The 21,112-nt window shown below is 40.6% G+C and overlaps 1 protein-coding gene across 2 annotated transcripts in view; it reads left to right on the top strand.

Annotated features, from left to right (window-relative positions):
- vldlr (very low density lipoprotein receptor) overlaps window positions 1–21,112 on the top strand; it is a 39,845-nt gene that overhangs the window by 13,669 nt on the left and 5,064 nt on the right. Inside the window, exons 4-17 of one of the 2 annotated variants that reach the window (XM_056432373.1) lie at window positions 486–608; window positions 4,048–4,256; window positions 4,334–4,496; window positions 4,851–4,973; window positions 5,473–5,595; window positions 7,339–7,458; window positions 9,073–9,198; window positions 9,881–10,052; window positions 10,415–10,636; window positions 10,725–10,843; window positions 12,510–12,649; window positions 13,156–13,297; window positions 15,060–15,209; window positions 19,874–19,933. In XM_056432373.1, the coding sequence (XP_056288348.1) occupies window positions 486–608; window positions 4,048–4,256; window positions 4,334–4,496; window positions 4,851–4,973; window positions 5,473–5,595; window positions 7,339–7,458; window positions 9,073–9,198; window positions 9,881–10,052; window positions 10,415–10,636; window positions 10,725–10,843; window positions 12,510–12,649; window positions 13,156–13,297; window positions 15,060–15,209; window positions 19,874–19,933 (1,992 nt within the window). The remainder of the gene's footprint in view (window positions 1–485; window positions 609–4,047; window positions 4,257–4,333; window positions 4,497–4,850; window positions 4,974–5,472; window positions 5,596–7,338; window positions 7,459–9,072; window positions 9,199–9,880; window positions 10,053–10,414; window positions 10,637–10,724; window positions 10,844–12,509; window positions 12,650–13,155; window positions 13,298–15,059; window positions 15,210–19,873; window positions 19,934–21,112) is intronic. The other variant, XM_056432372.1, reaches the window with a different exon arrangement.

Consider the following 21,112-nt stretch of genomic DNA (forward strand, 5'->3'; position numbering starts at 1 on the left):
GAAGTGCATTAGTCTACAAGTAACAAATATGTTAACCAGTTTTTATGCATCTTTTTAAGACAAGATGTGACCTATTTTTAAATGTTACATAGATGAAAAAATTTAGTCCTTGAGATTTGCTTCACCTGAGTCCCAATCAAAGATGACACCTGTGAAAAATGTTACTTCATTTAATTGATTTTCACAGTTCTGCATAAGCATCACACCTTGCTAAATTTTATTTAAGAAACTATTTTTCAGCAGTTGGTTCACTTTGGTCTGTTTTGTATTACTTGGAATCTTGAGATTATTTTGCACAGACTAGTTTTGTTCTATAAACTTTTTGTGCAGCCCTAACCCTTGTGGTTTCAACTGGGATCATTTGTTCTACAAGCTGTGTTTAAAAAAAAAAACACTCTTTGAACTGAAATATAGTATATTCAATCACAAACTCTAGTTTGTTCAAATGTATAATATAATTGTTTTCGCTTTTGTCTCCCTTGCAGACATGAGGACGTGTCGTGTGAACGAGTTTAGCTGCGGAGCGGGCTCCACTCAGTGTATCCCCAACTTCTGGAAATGTGATGGCGAGAAGGACTGTGACAACGGAGAGGACGAGGTCAACTGTGGTAGGTGGACAAGCACACATTAAGGAAAGATATTGGTCCACTAGTCGCTCCATTTACAATGTTTGTGTATATATCATATATGAGAGCAAAACAATTATTATGGAGCTAAGATCTTCTAGCTGAAAGTAAACTGCAGGTAGTATGTCTTTCCCACTTAATTCTCTAAGTGTTGGCTCTACAGAGGACAGGGAGGCTGAACCTTCTCCCATGGTCCAACCCTAAATTGAGAGCACCTAAATGTCCTTTTTGATGCTCCTTACTGTAGTCAAGTCAATCTTCAAAGATAATTACAAGGCAGGCTGCTGTCAAATGACATGATGGAAATGTTTGACTTCATAGGGTGAGGCCGCTGGGTTCCGTTTCTGCATACATATCAACTTCTCTGTAGCATGTTACTTATAATCAGTAACATTGGTGAGTCAATTTTACTCTCGATTGAAGATGTTAATTACTTCAATGAATATGACCTTCCATCTGTTGTCATCAGGACTTATACCGGTGCTGTAGATAGTATCAGTCATTACTACTTGGTAAGGCTATGTTCACCTGAAACCATAGACATTAAAAAAAATTATCCCTGCAGAGTTTGAGAGCTCTTTTAGCAAGAGTGGGTCTTCGTTCGGGATGAGAATTGATAAGATTTTAACGATTCCGATGCCTTATCGATTCCTGCTTATCGATTCGATTCTTAATGGGCAAGGGGTGAAAAAAAGAGCACAAACGGGTTTATTTACATTAATTTTCTATAATGCTGCACACACCATATACAGTATGTATACATACACATAATTCTTTTTAAATAACCTTAAACATTTATACAAATTCCTCTTGAACTTAAAATAAAACTTACATAACTTAAATAAAATGTATTCTGTTTAATTTAAACATGTTCCTAGAAATTACAGTGCTCCTTCCTTTTTTAAAAAGGGTATATGAACTGAGCTGCCAAAAATGAAACTAGCAGTGGCAAATACCAAGTGTGCAATCATCAATTGTATGGATCAACAATTCTTGTGCAGAAAAATAAGCATGTCTGCTTTCTCCGGGAGGATACGCGATCTCTCAGGACTTATTGTGTCTCCAGCCGTGGAGAACACTCTCTCAGATGGGGTGGAGGATGGCTGAACACAAATATATGAGGAGGTGTACAAGATGTGCTTGCTGTAGCCTGTGACCCAGACAGACTACCAGCCTCTGAACCGGTCTGACTCTGAACGTCATCAGCTAAATTGGATGGCAATGGAGATTATTTATATAGTGAAAGCTGGTTTACACAATGAAACAAATGGCACTAACAAAATCGCTGAATTTGCTGAGCTGACATAAAGCCACATTAAGAGGGGAGGCAAACACTACCTCTGCCTCAATGTAGGGGGCTGAAAATGGAAGATTATATAGCTACAATATGCTACTGTAACGTCTCGGACGTTATGGCACTGATGACACGGAGACGGGACGACGTTATTACTCCTCCTTTATTGGGCATCCACCAACAGACAGCGTGCTCCTCTCAGCTCAGCAGCTCGAACGTCAACGACAACGGTTCCCGTCAACCACCCTTAACTCTCCTTTTTCGACAGGTTAACCCCGCCTCCCCTCTACTCCGCCATCACAGGCCCGCCCCCTCGACCAGCATGCACGGTGCCACACTGTGATTGACAGCCACTTCACAGGGTCGCTACACTACATTTAATAATGGATTAAAAATCGATATGCTCAGTTTAATAATGGGTTAACACGATAACGCGAACGTTTGCTGATAACACACGCCCGCCGATAATTAACACCGTTACGATCAAACATTTCTCAAAACTGGACTTTCAATCCAAACGTGAAGTGATCATGGGACCAATGCCGGCGCTAAAATGTATGCTTCAAACGAAGGGACAGAAGATAACTTGATCGACTCCACACAATAAAGGCAAATTGCTTCACACAGTGAGTGGTTGTGATCACTTTTGAGGAGTTTACCTTGGACAGAAAGAGATGAAGCGCCGACGTTAGCTGAGCTGCTGCTGCATCGAACACATGACATTCCTGTCATTTAATTCCATGCTGTGTTCAAATGCTTATTCATATTTATTGTATTTCCTCCCTTCGACAAAATAGACTTTTTACACACTTTACAAGTGGCGTAGTTGTCATTTTGTCGTGTGAAATAGAGCCACACTTTAGAACGCTTCTGCCTAGTTGCCATGTTTGCTGCAGTCTGAAGAAGAAACTAAAAAAGTTCACGCATGCGCAACGCCACAGAGGACCGTTAGCAGAACCGTTAAAGAATTTGGCTGACTATCCCAAACAATCGGTTCACTGGGAACCGGTTCTAAAACAGAACCGGTTCTCGATGCCCATCCCTAGTTTTCGTATCATTTATGTTGTGGACGGAGATGCACCTGGGGTCCTGCCAATGATTTCCCACTGTTCTATTAACAAGATATACATTAATGCAGAAGAAGCAACCTGCTAGGAAATTAACATGGATTCACACAATGCTTGATTTAAAATGCAACACTCTTGGTGACTAACAATTAATATAAACTTACTATAAGGCTTTTCAAAAAGCTACTATGCGAGAACTGTCAACTTTTCACTTTCTGAAATCAGAAATTTCTTCTTCAGCCTCAAGGGAATTATTGAACTCCGTCACTGATGTTGGTTGGAGCCTGGCTGGTTGATGTTCCAGTTCATACAAATGGTTTTGGATGGGGTTGAGGTCAGGGATCACTGCAGAGAAGTCTGCTTTTCCTGCACCAAACTTGTAAAACGGAATATGCCCACAGGGTTTTGTAATGTAACGGGAAAGCGTCAACACAAGCTAGGAAGCTCACATCTAAATTCCTAAACAATGATTAACATCCACAGTTATTCCTTTTCCAATATTTACACTTGGCACTGATCAGACAGATAATGTTGTCCTGGCATCTGCCAAATTGGTAAACACTCTTCCACTGCTTCACCATCCAACCGAAGTACACTGCATTACTCAACCTTGGAATTATGCATGTTTATCTCAAGCTTGTCTGCCGCTGCTAGTCCGTGTAAAGTTGAGATCGACTAGCAGCAGGAGACAAGCTTGCGATAAACATGCATAATCATACATGTCCTGCATTTACACTGTAAACGAATGGCAAGACTCTTGTGATTGTATTCTAAGACGCATACAAAATCAGGGGGGTTCTGCTATAGCTGCATGCAGCCTCAAAACTTGTCATCGTAAGAAGAGTTCAGTTTTGAAGTGACATTTGGAAAATTACACCAACTTTTGATGTAAATCGGCTTAAAAGTTGGCATGGCAATGTGTAAATTGTAACCTGTATACAAGATGAATAGGACTGTTTGTAAATTGCTGAATACGTCGGATAAACAATTGGACTGACCTTAAGCTTGCTTCAAAAAAAGTTTTAACTCATTTGCCTCCTGTCGCCCCCAACTGCCCCAGGCAATATCACTTGTGCTCCAAATGAGTTCACGTGCGCCAGCGGCCGTTGCATCTCCCGCAACTTTGTGTGTAACGGCGAGGACGACTGTGGTGACGGCTCTGATGAGGTGGAGTGTGCGCCGTCCTCATGTGGTCCTAGTGAGTTCCCGTGTGGAAACTCATCGTGCATCCCGGCCAGCTGGGTGTGTGATGATGACGTTGACTGCCAGGTAAGAGGATACATAATGAATAAAGCCATACGTGGGCTATACAAAATAAACAATTGAATTTTCCATTTCACTTGCAGGATCAGTCAGATGAGTCCCCGTCTCGTTGCGGCCATCATCCGACACCACCAGCCAAGTGTTCATCCAGTGAGATGCAGTGCCGCTCAGGAGAGTGTATTCACAAGAAGTGGAGGTGTGATGGAGACCCTGACTGCAAGGACAGCAGCGACGAAGCCAACTGTCGTATGTACAGACCAACTCTTAAAAATCTGGCATTTCAGGTCATAACCACTTTCATAACCACAGCTGCTTGAGTTGAGTGAGTATGTGTTGACCTGCCTTTCAGGAATAATACTAAAGTTTGCCAGATAAATGAATGAGTTGCTGATTGATGTGTTAAAGATAAGTTTGGGAGTGATGGGATGCAACGTGGGCCTGAAATCAAAGATGCTTTTAATTGACATTGAAAAAAGGAATTCAATTCGGTATCTGTTTGACTTTCTTAAATTTGATGAATGCCTGTGGTTTAATGCATGAATATAATTAACAAATTGTTAATGCACTATTATGTGTAACACGGGTGCATGTCTTTGGCAGCTGTACGCACTTGTGGATCAGATCAGTTCAAATGTGATGACGGCAACTGTATCCTGGGCAGCAAGCAGTGTAACGGCCTCAGAGACTGCGCCGATGGAACGGACGAAGTCGGCTGTAAAAACAGTACGTTGTGTATGTAGCTATGCAAATAACCTTTTAGTAAGTCATTTTTCAAAGCAGATTCTCACTCGCTGAGAGATTACATGTTGAGGTTCAAAACATAATGCTGTTTTTCTATCTTAAACTATCTTGTCTTCTCTCATTTTAGCCTGGAAATAGTTAGCTGTTTCTCTTGCTAAAGTTCAGATGGGAGTTGAAAAGAGTTTTTAAATGAAATTTTTTTTTTTTAATGCACAAAAGCAAACTACTTCTTTTGAGTTTGATGAGAAGATCATGCGCTCATATCTTTTGTAGTAATTACAGGAATGGATCTGTGGGGTGCATAGCTTAGCATAAAGACTAGATCCAAAGGCAAACTGTCTTGGCTATATACAAAAACAGGAGAACAATTGTTAGAGTTATATCCTGATGTGCATTGATGAAGGTTGTGTATAAAAATGTTAATGTTGCATGCAAGTATTTACTCCCCTATTTACATGTGAAACTCTTTGTATCTCTCCAGTGACCCAGTGTATCGGACCAGAGAAGTTCAAGTGTCGCAGCGGGGAGTGTATCGAGATGAGCAAAGTGTGCAACAAGGCCCGAGACTGTCCTGACTGGAGCGACGAACCCATCAAGGAATGCAGTGAGTAAATATTATTAGGGTCCTTGTGATGACTTCGTCGTCGAGGAACCTATTGTTTTTCTAAGTTATTATTCATCGTTCTCCTTTAGCAACAAAAGTGTTTTAGGGCCTTTATCATATCCCAAATGTTGTCAAATGACATGCATATCAGGACTGGTGAAAATGTTGATAATTTAGAGGTCTTTTTTTTTTACTCTTCTCAAACGCTTTGTCCGATTCATACGAAAATTTCTCTGGTCAATTATTGGTTTAATGTCATCCTAACCAGTGAAAATATTGTTATCTTATTGAGTTTAGAGGATATGGACCAATGAACATTTAAGGGGTGTGGCCTGATATTTGAAGTCACACAACTTCCAAATGAGTTGGCCTATCTTTACCAAATTGCTAGCCTGTCCAAATGGCATCCCTTAACCTTCACTATTTTTTTCACAATATTTGAACATTAGGGGGAGCTGCAATTAATCCCTCTATCTGCAGTTTTAGCCTTTTTTCATGTTTTGGGCAGTTGTAAAACAGTCAACTCCTCCTAGAGCTTACACCTGATTACACACAAACTTGGCCATTATGATCTTGAGACCTTTGCCGTGAAAAATCTTTGAAAGATTTAAAAAATATTTAACTATGTGGTGGGTGGAACATCAAAAAACACCATTCGCCATAAAAATGCAAATTGAGTAACTCGCCCATACATTATGTAATCTGCTCCATATTTCTCATATATTATGACATACTGATCCTGAAGACATCCATATGCTTATTTTGAATTTTAGTCATAGCGCCACCGAATGGCCAAAGAAAATCAGCCAGCGTCCGGCCAGCACGTGCGAAGGAGGAACGAGGACCCGCACATCGCTGCTTGCAGTTTTAATAACATTTTTTTTATTTTTAAAGCACAAACCTAGTTGATGCTTGTATCAAACCAGAAATGCTAGAATTTGCCCTTGATAACTTATTTAGAAGATTTGAGAGATTCCTCTGTTCTGTGAAAAATGTATCTCCTTAAATCTGCTCTTGAAGAACACTAGTTGGAACACTAGTTATTGTCCATCGGAGAATGTCGTTGCTGGATGGATTATGTTTTTCGGTTGTTGGTGTGCCGTCCGCGATATCTCATGAAAGCTTGGACGGATCTTCCTCAAATCTGGCATTCTAAATGATTGTCATTCATGGATCAACTAACTCAGCCAAAATTCATGCTTTCCACTATCTGAATACTAAACAACTGAGTCTCAATCCTACTGCAGCTCAGAGGAAAAGATTGGCATATTATGTTAATAAGCTATTTTAAATAAAGTTGTTTGATTCTTTAAAGTATAATGTTGGTAATGAGCTGAATTTCCTGTTAAGTTTTTGTGCACTGCCTGCTTTACAATTGAGAGATGGAAACTTTTTATTTCTCTTCAGTTTGTTAAAGAAAATGGGGACTGCGAGAAATAGTATATCTTTGTAAATTTCAAATTCTAAGGGAATATTTACAGACTGTCACACAAAATGTATATTTTAATTGCATGGTTAAACAATGCATACTGGACCATCCTTAAGTTTAAATCAAAGCTTGACCGTATCATCGCTCGCTCTGGTTTCCTGTCAACGACTCAATGAAACCAATCTGTTGCATTTATGTTACATTTTATAACTGTTGACTGAGTGATGGGATTACTAATCTAGATGTCTCCAGTTTGCCTCTTGCTTTTATAACTGTTATTTAGCTATGATGAAGCCCCGTTTCCTTTGTTTCAGATCTGAACGAGTGTCTCCTGAACAATGGTGGCTGCTCTCACATCTGCAAAGACATGGTGATCAGCTTTGAGTGTGACTGCACACCTGGACTTCAGCTCATAGACTACAAGACCTGTGGAGGTAGGAGACCTATACATACATTGTCTAACTGACTAATGGAGACAATACATGTTTTGAATTGGTCCAGTATTTAGGGAGAACTCTGCAGACAGCAGTTGCTAAATGGGCTGTAACGTAATTGCTCAAGGCAACTCCAATAAGTCCTTGTTTTTGCCACTGACGAGTTCGCATTATTGTGTTGAACAACATGATGGAAAGCACCATACAGATCTTTTTGCATATCAAAAAACATCAAAGGCTTCTCTGATGTTGATGCGGCATGTGTTCAGAGCTTATGGCACTTTGCTCCATGTAGGCACTAGACCAGGGGTGGGCAAACTTTTTGACCTGCGGGCCACATTCGGTTCTAAAATGTGACAGAGGGGCCGGGCCAGGAGCATTTGGACACGCAATGTAATTTATTAAACCTGGAGATTGCATCTGTTTTTTATACATTTCAATTTAAGGTGCAAAGTTAAAGTAATCAACATTTACTGGAAAGAGATCAATGCTCACTTTCAACATTCAAAACAAATTATTACCCAACGAAATACTCAAGCTCAATAATTTCTAATTGTTTTAAACCCCGCAAAATAATGGACGGATTGTCCTGAGAGATAGACTGTATTAAATATCCTGCCTGCACCAGAAACTAGAAAGGGGTCTTTAAATTGAGGGCGATGTGCGGCGTCATCTGGTCAGCATGTGTATGAACCCCGTCACAAACAAACCGACAGCGCTTTACTCGAGAAAATATGACACTAAAGCTGACAATTGAAGTTCGATTTTTCAACTTGGTTTTAAAATGTGCCTTGTCGATCAGATCACAATGGGACATCTCTGAATTCTAATGTAATGTGGCTGTAATGTCTTGGGTCATTTGACCACATGTGTTGTAATGTTGGTGCGTCCTGATGCGTCCCCAACAAGGACTTAATAAGAAATTCCGCAATAGTTTATCCTTAATTAACTATAGTTGGTTTTTGAATTGCATAAGCTGGCTTTGTCCACGACACACTGGTACTTATCTCAATTTATCAAGTCATACTTCCCTCATTACATATGAAATAATATGGACTTCGGTAATTGAGCAACTAATAGTGTGGTTGAAGTACGTTTTAGATAAATGCAGTGATTTATTTGTTGGACATGTTTGATTCTTTACAGTTTTGTACATGTTTACAATGTATTTGATTCTAGGCAATTGATTTAGTAAACCCAGTTTAGTCGGCTTTGTTCTTAATGTTTACATTCAAATCCTAAATATAGTTTTATGATTTTCTTATATTTCCATATCTTTTGTATAAAACCAGTTTCTGAAACGTTGAGATAATTATACACTACACTTGGGTATAAATAACCACTTAAACTCCTGAAAAACTTATATTCACTTTTCAATTCTGAGAGCAGCTTAAGAGCATTCTGGGAAAACGACAGCTCGCAATATCATGCAAAAGGAGTCGTGGGAGAAGTATTTTCAATAGTTTTTCCATTGCAGCAGAGCCTTGTGCAAATGTTTATTGCCCAAATTGAAGCGTACAGCAGACATACTTATTGAACATGTCGGATACTATCTGTATTCCCTCGGTTTTCGCTTCCTCATCCCGCCATCTTTTCGTCCCTCTCTGTTGGCAGATGTTAATGAGTGTCTGAATCCCGGCATCTGCAGTCAGATATGCATCAACCTGAAGGGTGGATACAAGTGCGAATGCCACAACGGCTACCAGATGGATCCGACCACCGGAGTCTGCAAAGCAGTCGGTGAGTCACCAGCTGAGAATACAGTCAAACTGCCTGAAATATGAGATGCACCCTGAAGCATTGCACAAATTAACTGCCTTTCTTTCTTTGTCTCAGGCTTTCTTTTTTTATACATGATTCCAGGTCACTATACTCACTATAATTATATGGTACAAATGTATATATTTAAATGTCTTTAGAAGCATTGCAGTGACCCGCACTACACCGGCATACTGTCAGAAAATGTGGCCAAATGCATGAAATAAATCTCAAACAACCTAAAGTGGTGATCATTAAATCATAAATAAATATAAACTCTTATCTGAGACACAACTGGAGCTACATCTCCAGCAGCTGGAGTTTTCCAGCACCACTGTCCGGCCAAATGCGGCATACAATCCTATTTACTCTTATTATTCAATCACAAATTTGAATAACGCTTGTTTTTACACAAATGATATCCTGGTTATAAGTTCCAAACATATTGTTAATTAGTTTGCTCCCTTCAAACAGATTCTGGATAGGCTAGAAAGAGCGCTCGCACTTGAACACATGACTTAAAAACATTGAGTACACTGAAGACCATTCAATGTCTAAAAGTTGAATTTCTCAAGCATCAGTGAAACGAAGCAACTAGTTACATTTTGAAGATGGGTTAACCTTCACTTTCTCACTCATTTAACCTTGTCCTCCCTGCCCTCAGGTGAGGAGCCCTGCCTGATTTTCACCAACCGACGTGACATACGTCGTCTGGGTCTGGAGAGGAAGGAGTACACTCAGATTGTGGCGCAGCAGAGGAACACGGTGGCTCTGGATGCAGACTTTAATCGGCATATGATCTTCTGGGCTGACCTGGGCCAGAAGGCCGTGTATAGGTAGATTGAACTCGCTCACTCACACGAGCAGCATGTGCAAGAACCCAAGAAAACAAATAAGTTATACAAGCTTGCCTGATTTTACAGTTCAATATGCCGATCTCGCATCTGGTTTGTTAAAGTAGTTTTCTGACATGATAGAAACATGGTGGCAAAAAGGCAGTGGAACATGCTTAATTGTCAGTAGTAGTAGTAGGAGGTCACTTGCTGATTCTACTGAATATTTGTATGGTGAGTTTTTTATTTCTGTATTTTTAAGACTAGGTTGAGCCTTGCCCCACATTGTTTTGTGGAAAATCAATGTTGAGTGTTCCAACTAATATGGCAATCTATTGACTCAACTTAACGTTTTTTCCTCGCAGCACTGTGCTGGACAAACAAGATGTCGGCATCCACAAGAAAGTGATCGACAACGTCCAGACTCCTGTTGGAATCGCCGTGGACTGGATCTATAAAAACTTGTACTGGTCTGATCTCGGCAGCAAAACCATTTCTGTAGCCAATTTCAACGGAACCAAGCAGAAAGTTCTGTTTAACAAAGGCCTCAAAGAACCGGCATCCATCGCTGTGGATCCGCTGTCTGGGTGGGTGAAAAAGTTTGTATGTCTGGTGAAAACCTTTAACTTCAATCAATGCTGTAAATGTACCACTTGCTCTGTGTTGGCACTGTAGGTTTCTGTACTGGTCCGACTGGGGCGAACCGGCCAAGATTGAAAAATCTGGTATGAACGGAGTGGACAGACAGGTTTTGGTGGCGACAGACATCCAGTGGCCTAAAGGAATCACCCTGGGTGAGGAACACACACTCGCACACAAACCAATGACTCATGCACAAGTATGCTTATACATCACACCACATTTCACTTCATGGCTGTTCCAACAAAACGGCAACTTTCAACCTAATACATTAAACAACAGCCATAGTTCAGTTGCATAACCTTGTTCCTTACTCTTTTGGCTGCGTTTCAGCTAATTTATACACTTAGATGTGTTTCAGTCTAACTGAGAACAAGTTGTGTTTTTAATTGTATCGGCCCCTTCAATTTAGTTCGTTTAGTTTCAACTGCCACTTCAATTAATTTCACTACTTATCTGGGCAATGATTACAAATAATGCAAGTCCTAAACTATTGGGCTTCAACTTCAGGAGTCAATCCATACCATCCAACATCACAATGCTCGCCTTTGTGCATCCCCCGACTTAGGAAAAGCCATCAATTTGTCCTTAATGAAATTTATTGATTTATTTTTCTTATCTCTACCTGCCATCACTCTATTTTTTCATTCTGTCTCATTTCGTTTTGACACACTTTTATTCTGTTTATTTTAGGGCTGTCTGCATTCACGCGTTAATCTATGCTCTTAATTTGGCCGCGATTAACGCACAAAAATATTTTAACGCAACTGTTTACTTCCGGTGTGCGTTGAAGTTTTTGCACTCGTGTCAAACCGCGGCAGTCCGCCTCCTTCCTCCCGTCTGCTCCTCGATATTCACAGAGAAGCAGAGGGCGACGTGTCGGTGACGCGGGGCGGAAGGTGCAGGGGACTTTTTTTGTTGCTCCGCTCGATGCGAGCGCAGACACGCCGGCATGGAGCTCTGCGGCGTGCGAGACGGAGAGCGGAGAAGAGTGACCGACACATCGAGACAGAATGACATGCTGCTGTAGAGACGACCAACAACAGACGTTTAATAAAAGAACAAAGACGTCTTGAAGGAAAGAACCGTACATTACTTCTGCTGTAATCTGGCGCTATACTGAACATTTCAGGGGGGCGGGGCCTCACCCTGATAGAATGGTGGGGGAAACACTGGGATGTGTCACATGCAAAAGCCTTTAAAAGGTGAATTTACATTTTTTTTGTAAAATCGAGAAAATGAGCCCAGACTCCAGAGGGTTAACGTGACATGTGTCAGTTTACCAAGGCCACTGGTTCTGCTGTTCAATGTTAAAGATGACAGGACCAATGGGGTCTCAAATGCACTTTTTTTCTTACTAATCTGGATGTTTCACTAAAACAATTTATCATCCACGATATTAAATACCTCGCTGGCACTTTATATGTAGGAGCCTCTTTGAAGTTTTGTGAAGTTTTGTCTTTAAAAAAGAATACAATTAAACAAGTGTCTAAAATACACGCTGTCTGAAGTGATTACTCGTTCATTTAGAAGATTTAGTCTTTAGAAGAAGAAAAAAACTTTTAATCGCGATTAATGATTTTCAAAATGTTCGATTAATTAGTTTTTTTTAATCAATTTACAGCCCTAGTTTATTTGGTCTTCTCCCTTATGTCACTCCTTCTTTCCTTGTGCAATTATTCCGTCCCTGTCTTTTTCTGCCCTGTTGTCTTTCCAATCCCCTGTTTCCCCATTTACAATCTACCCTTCTGTTATTTCTTCACTCCATCTTGCCTTCTGACGCTCTCCTCTCCCGTCTCTGTTTACGCTTTATCTTCACAGATCTGATCAAAGGCAGGTTGTACTGGGTTGACTCGAAGCTTCACATGCTCTGCAGCGTCGACCTGAACGGAGACAACAGGAAGAAAGTACTCCAGTCTTCGGAATACCTGGCTCATCCCTTCGCTCTCACTGTGTTTGAGGTACTGCTGCTGCTCTCATACACAGGACCTTCATAATATATATATTTTTAAAAAAAGATGCCCTTATGAACTTGTTGGGTTAAAGTGGGCGTGTGTTATCCCCCTCATTGGGTTTCTTCACCTCAATCCTGTGTGTCGTCAGCTGGTAGTGACGTTCACTTTGCCCAATATGGCTGCTTGATTGAGTGTTCTCATGTTATCTTAATTTTTCCGACAAGTGCTTCATGTCCCTTCCTCCCCTAACTGGAAATGCTGGATCTGTCCGTTTGTTTATTTTTAAAACACAATACTGCATTGACAGATTAATCGATTATTAAAATGTTAGTTGCAGCCCTAGTATCGATACCTATTTAAAGCCAAAATATTTTTAACAATGAATGACGTTTTCTTTTTTGCTCAATAACATTGTATAAGAATGCCTTCTGAGGGATCTAATATAAACTATTCCAGGTCTGCAGTTATTGTCTATGAAATAGAAATTGTGCTTTCCCTTGTCCTCTCCCCAGGATCGCGTCTTCTGGACAGATGGCGAAAATAAAGCCATCTACGGTGCGAACAAGTTCACAGGCTCCGATGTGGTGACGCTGGCCAGCAACCTGAATGACCCCCAGGACATCATCGTATACCACGAGCTGATCCAGATGTCTGGTAAGACCCTGCTGGGAGTGGAATGAGTATAGAGGCAGGGGGAAAGAATGGACATTAATGATTGAGCTGGAGAATCGTATTATTGGAGTCCTGCAGGCTTGGTGACACTAGAGCAACTTCAAATTCAGAGCTTTTCAAATGCTATTTTTTCCCCGACCATCTGCTGCTGTGATTTAACGATGAGAGTGAATCAGAAATCACCCAGTACAGTAAGAACTAACTATGATTAGCATTTTTGCAAAAATATTTACCAACTCTAGCACTGTTGTGTATTTTATTCAATCAAATACAATACAATATTATATATAATATACAAAACTGAGACTGAAAAGGTATAGGTAGACGCAAAACATACTTATATATTATAATTAGGGCTGTGAAACAATTAACATTTTTAATCGGGTTAATCACAGGTTTTTGTGGATTAATCATGATTAATCACTTATTACCGATATTCTCGGTATATTTTGTGAGAACATAGAGATTTATGACAAAAGACGGATATATACATTTATACATTCTTCTATACAATGGTGCTGCAACTCAGCAGTTATTTAGCAGTTTTCTTCCATATGGAACATTAATACATCTTCATCCTAAACAGAATGTTTAACCCTCCTGTTACCTTTCGGGTCAATTTGACCCCATTCAATGTTTAATGTCGGTGTTCTTTGGGGTCAATTTGACCCCAGGCTGTTTTTCACTGTCAAACATATGAAATATCAACTTTTTTATTTATTTAAAGGGCTGTTTAGGTAGTCAACAAACAAACATAAAGTACCTCACACTTAATCTTGGGAAGCAATATTAATTCTAATAATTTTCTGGAGGTTTTAATTGCTGGGGTCAAATTGACCCAGAGGGTAAAATATGTTAGTAAATGTAAAGGTAACAGGAGGGTTAAACAGAACATTTTTGTCTTGTTTGTCAACCATTAACTCCACCATGATGCAATCTAAAGGCCTCTAGTCTTCCTTTAGCAGCTGCTGAGGCAAACTGACTGTGGGTTTTCTTCATGAACTGGGCCGTGATGAAAGGGACGGCGGGGACACCGCTGCAAAGCTGAAACCTCACCGGCCCAGACACGGACAGATTGACAAGTGACTTTTTTTTTGCTCGGTCCTGATGCGCGCGCACGGAGCTCTGCGGCGCGGGAGACGGAGATCGATAAGTGTAGACGCGTAGAGACAGAAATGACATGCTGCTGTGGAGATACAATCAACAACAGACGTTTAGTTTAATAAAAGAACAAAGACGTGCTATAGAGAACATGTCAGGGGGCGGGCCAGTCTTTTTAATGTCATGCGATCTACCAACACTACGCCGCGATCGACTGGCAGGTCGCGATCGACGTGTTGAGACCCCTGATCTACAGGAAGTAAAAGTCGTAACAAGGTTTCCGTAGGTGAACCTACAGAAGGATCATTACCGATGAACAGCACGACCGTCTACATGAGAGCGGACAGAGTTCAGATTGAAGTGGTGTATTGGAAGCTCATTTTGCAAGTGACTTTTTTTTCGTCCCGACGACCAACAACAGACGGATTGGAAGCTCATTCTGCGCATGCATTAAAAAAAAAAAAGCTAGTTAAACCTGTAATTGAATTAACGCGTTATTTTTCACAGCACTAATTATAATAAGCACTGGATTAATCGGTTTAATTAATTATGCTTTGAAGGACTTTTGTCCTACAACTTGATTGCAGATTTTCTATTCTATACCTTTGTCAAAATAATTAGAGCTGTTAACCCTTGTGTGCAGGCACTAACTGGTGTGTAGAGAAAGGTGAAAATGGAGGCTGTAGCTACATGTGCCTGCCTGCGCCGCAAATCAACAAACACTCTCCCAGATACACCTGTGTGTGTCCAGAGGGACAGGAGCTGGCTGCTGACGGCCATCGCTGCAAACCTGGTGAGTCAAAAAAAATCATGTTTTATACCTGAACCAGGACCACAGGCAAGCTATAATTTGCTTGTTAAATTCATTATATTGTAGAGGAACAATGTAATTTAACATGGCTACTATGCATAGTATGAAATGGATGAGCTGCAGATGTGTAAAAATGACCAATAATCTAACTGGTCTTTAATTAGTCTTTTGATGCTTTTAGGACTGCAGATGACATCATGGGAAAGTTGTTGATTGTATGTTTAGGTAGGACAAACCGGTTGAACCAACGAACACGCTGCGCTATGTGCATTATTTAAATTACTGTTCACGCAATGTCAACCCTGTGCATTACCCTCTGCTTCGTTCTCCCCTTTACTGTGCTGCTAGTCTTAAATGGGCCTCATACAATTGTTTTCAGTTTATTTTATATAGCCCAACATCACAAATTAAAAATGTACCTCCAAAGGGCTTTACAATCTGTACACGTACAACAGGACCTCACATCGGATAAGGAAAAACTCAAGAAATGGAAAACCTTTTCACGGGGAAAAAGGGAAGAAACCTTCAGGAGAGCAACAGAGGCGGATCCCTCTCCCCGAATCGACGGAAGCAATAGATGTCATGTGTACAGAAGGAAGCATTACAGAGTTACATAAACGCGTTGAATGTATGCCAAATGTGAAGGGACTGGGTTTCATGGTGGATCTCATTCCCCAAAACACAGTAATTTGTAAAATGGAATTAATTGAATCTTAATTCTTTGGGTTTAACTTGCTTTGATGCAACAAAGGAGACTAATTCGCACAACCCCCTTTTTCCTGTTTTCAAGCCTCTTAAGCACGTTTCTCGTGTCGCCTCTCAGAGTGCAGTCTTTTATTTGTATCTATGCCAGCCATAAACCCAGCTGTCTGACAGCTGAACGAAGCAATTGTTGTGATCCAGTTTTTCCAGTGTCTTTTTGGCAAGTCTCGACACCATCCTTTTTCACATCTCAGCTGCTGCTACGTCTCCACGTGTCTTCTCTTTTGGAAGGGCAAAAGAGTTCATCATAGGTTGATGCTCCTTCCAGTCTTTCTTGGACTCTGTTCAGCACTGTCCTCTGGTTAATCTACCTTCCATTCTCTGGACTCATAAGTGAGATTTTACTGCAAACACAATCCGGTTGAAAAACGCATTCGAAAACCACGGAAGTTCATCCGCTGGAATAAAAGCCTGCACTGTTCTGGGAAGGCTGCCACAAGATTGTTACTTTACTGCAGGGCTTTGTTCTCTGTAGCGAGTCTGACTCGGTCAGCGTTCCAGTTCATCCCAAACGTGCTAGGGGGGGAGGGGATTGAATTTAGGGCTCTGCCGGAGAGTCAAGATCTCGTTTACCAAACCGGGAAACCATTTCTTCTTTAATACTAAATGGTTGTCACTTTTAACCTGAGTGCTCAATTTCGTTGTGGTCTTTGACAAGTACTCTGTTCATTACTTTCAATGTTGCATTCAATATGATCAAACTGCTGTTTATAAAATATATAATCTTAGTCTTGAACTGTAGCCTGACCCTCCATCAGTCTTTTTCTTTGCAACGTTTCCCAGCAACCTTTTCACAGCACTCTCCCTGATCTACTCTTGTTGTTTTAGTCTTAAAACGCCCAGCTCCTTTATGCCATCAAGATGAGCCTTCTTATACTGAAGCAGTGTCAGATGGGGAACCTGACGCTGGATTTAGTGCACATACACTCCTAATTGGACTCAAACTGCAGAGCTAGACACTAGTGTCGACAAAGTACTGGAACATCTCCCTAGAAACTGTCCCTCCTACTCTCCCGAGTCTGCTTGGTTAAGTCTTCTCTTTATTTTCTTTCAAGTTTGAACAGGCTCAGTTTCCAGAGTTTATTGACTGTTTGTGCAGCCTGTCTGCATCTTTATCTGCACAAATTATATGCATCTTTTTCTGCACAAATTATATCTTCCTCAAATGTTACTCGGATAAACTTTGTATATTGGTGAAATAATAGTATTCGGGTGTCCCAAATTAATTTTGAACATGTGCTGGAAATTTAGACATTACTTATTTTAAATATTTGGAAAAGAAGCCCAGTTTTAGTGCAGACCTGAATTATAAAGCTTGGCTGAAGAGGGAAATGCTGATTCTTAATTAGACAGGACTTTTACGAATCGGATAAAAGAGGTGGCTCAAATCTATGATCTTGTACATGACTCACTGGTAAAAACTGATTTCTGTGTTTTACTTTTGACTTGGAGACTAAAAGAGTAATGTCCAAAAGAGTCTGGATGGAGCTAGGTGTTGTGGAAGAAATCTCAACACTAGGGATGCATTTAAGAGTATTTATTTTAACTAAAGCCCAGCTGTGGCCATCACTCAGATGTCTCCTCATATCTTCAACCCACAGTCTGCCAACAACAGTTTCTGTCGACCCCCAATACTCGGACAGCTAATCTAACGTCTCGCAAATAAGATTAGTATTTACAATCTCCATTCAGTGAGCTTAAAGCTTCCAGTTAGTGTCTCGTTCTCACTCACCGCCCCGATGGCATGCTCTTCCCTGCTCAGCGTTTGAAAAGTGACTGAGCTTCGCGCCACGAGATAACAGCTGCCTTCCGGTTTAGAGCCCTACCCCCGGTTTTAAACTTTAGAATAAGAGCCTAAACAGGAAACCAGCTAGAATCTCAAGGGTTTCAGACGCTGTTCGACTAGCGCATCAGTTGAAGCAAACAGACACTCGTACTTCAATTTTGCATGTATTTGTCCACAACACCAGACCCATTTATAGGATTAAAAAGATATAAAATTGGGAATGGAGGTATAGAACCAAAATCTGCTCCTCCACCTTGCTCCTAGTTGGGCTGTAGACAAAATTCTTGGTGCTCTTTATAGCACCAGCTGACATGTATCCCATTTTACAGCCGTTGCCGATGAAGCAAGTAGGAACTGTCGAGCATTGTGCAGTTGCAGCTTTGGCTGGCTTTTATCTGGTTAGTGAAAGTAAAAAGCAATGCTCTTCACTTCAGGGTTTGAACCTAAACCTACTATTGAGGGCTTTAAATAACCGTCTTTGGGCGCAACTGGGGAGATCGTTCTTTAAGGCTGAACAAACTGGATAATAAAGAGGATGTTTGACTCTATTTAACGGGAGTTCAAAATTTCCTAATATTATTCATCGTTGTGTTTTTAGATTAGGGTTTTACACATTCAATGTGTTATCCAAGCTCCATTCTGAATCAAATGTACTAATCAAATCCTTTCCAAACTTCTATTTGATTTATTTAAACTTCCAGCAGTCTCGAATGTACTTTTTTTATTATTTATTGTAAACTTATCTTAATATTTCTCAACAAGGAGCTATAGCCAGACAAAGGAAGACCAACACAACTGCCAACTTAACCTTGTCTGAATCTTGATTCCCTTTTTAATTTCTTGGAGATAAAGACAAGCAAAATAAACGGACCCTGTTGTGGTGTTGTAGACTTAAAAGGTGACATAAGTAGGTTGTGGGAAGAATGAGGGAAAAGAAGAGGGGCTTGTCGAATTGTCAGTTTCTGCAGTAGCTTGAAGCTTACTGAGGGTAGTATCCCAGCTGACGTGAGGCAAAAATTAACCCTTGACATGTTGCCAGTCAATCACAAGGCTGACACATGGAAACTGACACAATTACACCAGTTGCTGATTAACCACACTTGCATGCATTTGGAATGTGGGCCAGCCAGATAACCCAGAGGAAACCCACCTTGTTGAAAACATGTTTGCCCTTTAGTCTAGGGCTGCAACAAGTTATCAAACCACTTTTTATGTTTCCAAATAATGACGGTTTTGATCTGTTCCCAGAGACCAAGTTGACATTTTATATAGCCCAATTCTTTTTCACCCAACCAACCAGAGTATCAGTTCTCATTATAAAGGCGGAAAATAAATGCAGCAAACTTTATTTTAAGGGGCTCTCATGTAATGCACAAAGTGTTTCCAGGTTTTGGGGAGCACTAATGCACTATTGAGCACTTTGATGCCTTTTTTCCAACAGGAAGAGTGTTCTTTCTGTTACTCAGCTTCCTGATGAATTGTTTCGGCACTAGCTTAGTGTCCTGTAGCTAAAGGCTTTAGAAACCGTGTCAACTGTTTTGTTTGGCAGGAAGAATGATGCATTAATTTCCAACTCCTACACAGGAGACCAAACGGCCCCAGGAGTTTTACAGTAAACGCAGCAACACTCCGCTGCCTCTGCAATCGAGGCTGCATTGAGTCGCCTGTAAGGATTTTATTGTTGCAGCAGCTGCCTGTCGTGATTGTGGCGCTGATGATCTAGACGCTGTGATCAATTGTCAACAGTTTACGGTGCAATGTGGCTTTAGACCATTCAGTTTCTTCTAAATGTAGTCCGCTCCCTTTTCCAGCATTTGTCTGGCTTGATTAACTGCAGGCAAAATCTCAACTATTGTCTGGCAATGTAAAGCTGCTTCTGTTTGTGCATGTTGTCGATGGTGTTATGAATGTAGGTCTTGTGTCTCCGCTTGGTGGTGGCTGATCTCTAAACAAAATGAATCCTGCTTTCATCTATAAAGTGTTTATTTACTACTTTAGTCCCCTGAGATCTGGGCTATTTTCAAAGGGCTACTTTGCACGTGCCTGTGTACAGTTTAAAAATGTGGCCTGTTTAGCATGACTCTTGGCTCTCTGACAGAAAATTCTACCAAAGGTCTCTCAAAGGATGATTGGAAAGCTCCGGTACAGCCACCACCAGGTAAAACCGTCTGCTGCCGGCCTCTGTTGAATCTCTTTAAAGCATGTTGGTATTAAATAAGTTTCTCTTCTCCTTCCTTACTGTGGCGTTTTTCCATTTTATTTGTTGAACTAGACATCTGTCCTGTTTTACTTTTTTGCTTTCGTTTCTGTGCATCTAGTCTTTTTCTTAGCCATTTCTACTCTCGAATCTCCCATACTGTCAACATTTATGTTCTATCCTCTGTGCAGTATAGAAATGTTTAATAATCTGGGTTAAACCTCTTCTTTTTCCCTGTCTAGCGTATTCATAATTGCTTCTCTCTGTGCTGTGGTGTTGGCGGTTTATGACGCACATTCAGATGCGTCGTGGGTCTTTGTTTTAGATCAATTTAATTTTTACACTGAATTCTATTACAACTATCCTCTGGTCTGACTCTGTCCTGAAACCTGTGATCTAAAACAAATCTATATTGAGTAGTGAATTTAAGCTTCTAACTTTGCTTCATCCTTTTGACAACCTGTGGTTAAGAAATCCTTGCTGGTGTGCTGGAGTATACTCGTGTTTTTTCCTGTGGCTCCATTTTCTGTTCACTGCAGAAATGTGTAATGTATTGCTTTCTACACTTTTTGAATTGTATCACTATTCATGTGTAATATATTCAAAGATCAAATTAACACAGACTTTTTGCCCTGATCGGAGTATAGCTCTGACGAAATCCTCTGCTGGGGAAATGTTTGTTTCTCATGTTGTATCGCTGATGTGAGACCAGAATCTAATCCGGAAGGCTGCTCCTACTTAACGATTGCTTTTTTTTCTTCATGGCATTCTGGTAAATTTGGACGTAATCTATTTGCTTTGTTAGTCTTGGGTCAAATTTGAGGCTTTGACTTCACCTGTATGTAGATTTAGCCAGCGTGTTTGGTCCTGTAAATGTTTAAAAATTGTGTTTTATACGCCTGTGCTAGAAGGGCGTGTTTCCTTTCCTAATCCTCTGAAAATGCTGTTTGTTAAAGATATATCTCTAATTGGCAACACAAGGGTTGCTGAGTTCTTGTTTCTGATTACACCTTCTCGTGACTTAATTCAGTTTTACCTTTTTTGTTGTGCGTTTAAGCCATATTGGTAGTAAAGCTCTGTTCACTTCCCCCTGCTGCTCATGCAAAACTGTAGACTTCTTTAGATAAATCTGCAGTGTGA

The sequence above is a fragment of the Pseudoliparis swirei genome, chromosome 15 (genome assembly GCF_029220125.1).
Source record: "Pseudoliparis swirei isolate HS2019 ecotype Mariana Trench chromosome 15, NWPU_hadal_v1, whole genome shotgun sequence".
In the NCBI taxonomy this organism is placed as follows: Eukaryota; Metazoa; Chordata; class Actinopteri; order Perciformes; family Liparidae; genus Pseudoliparis; species Pseudoliparis swirei.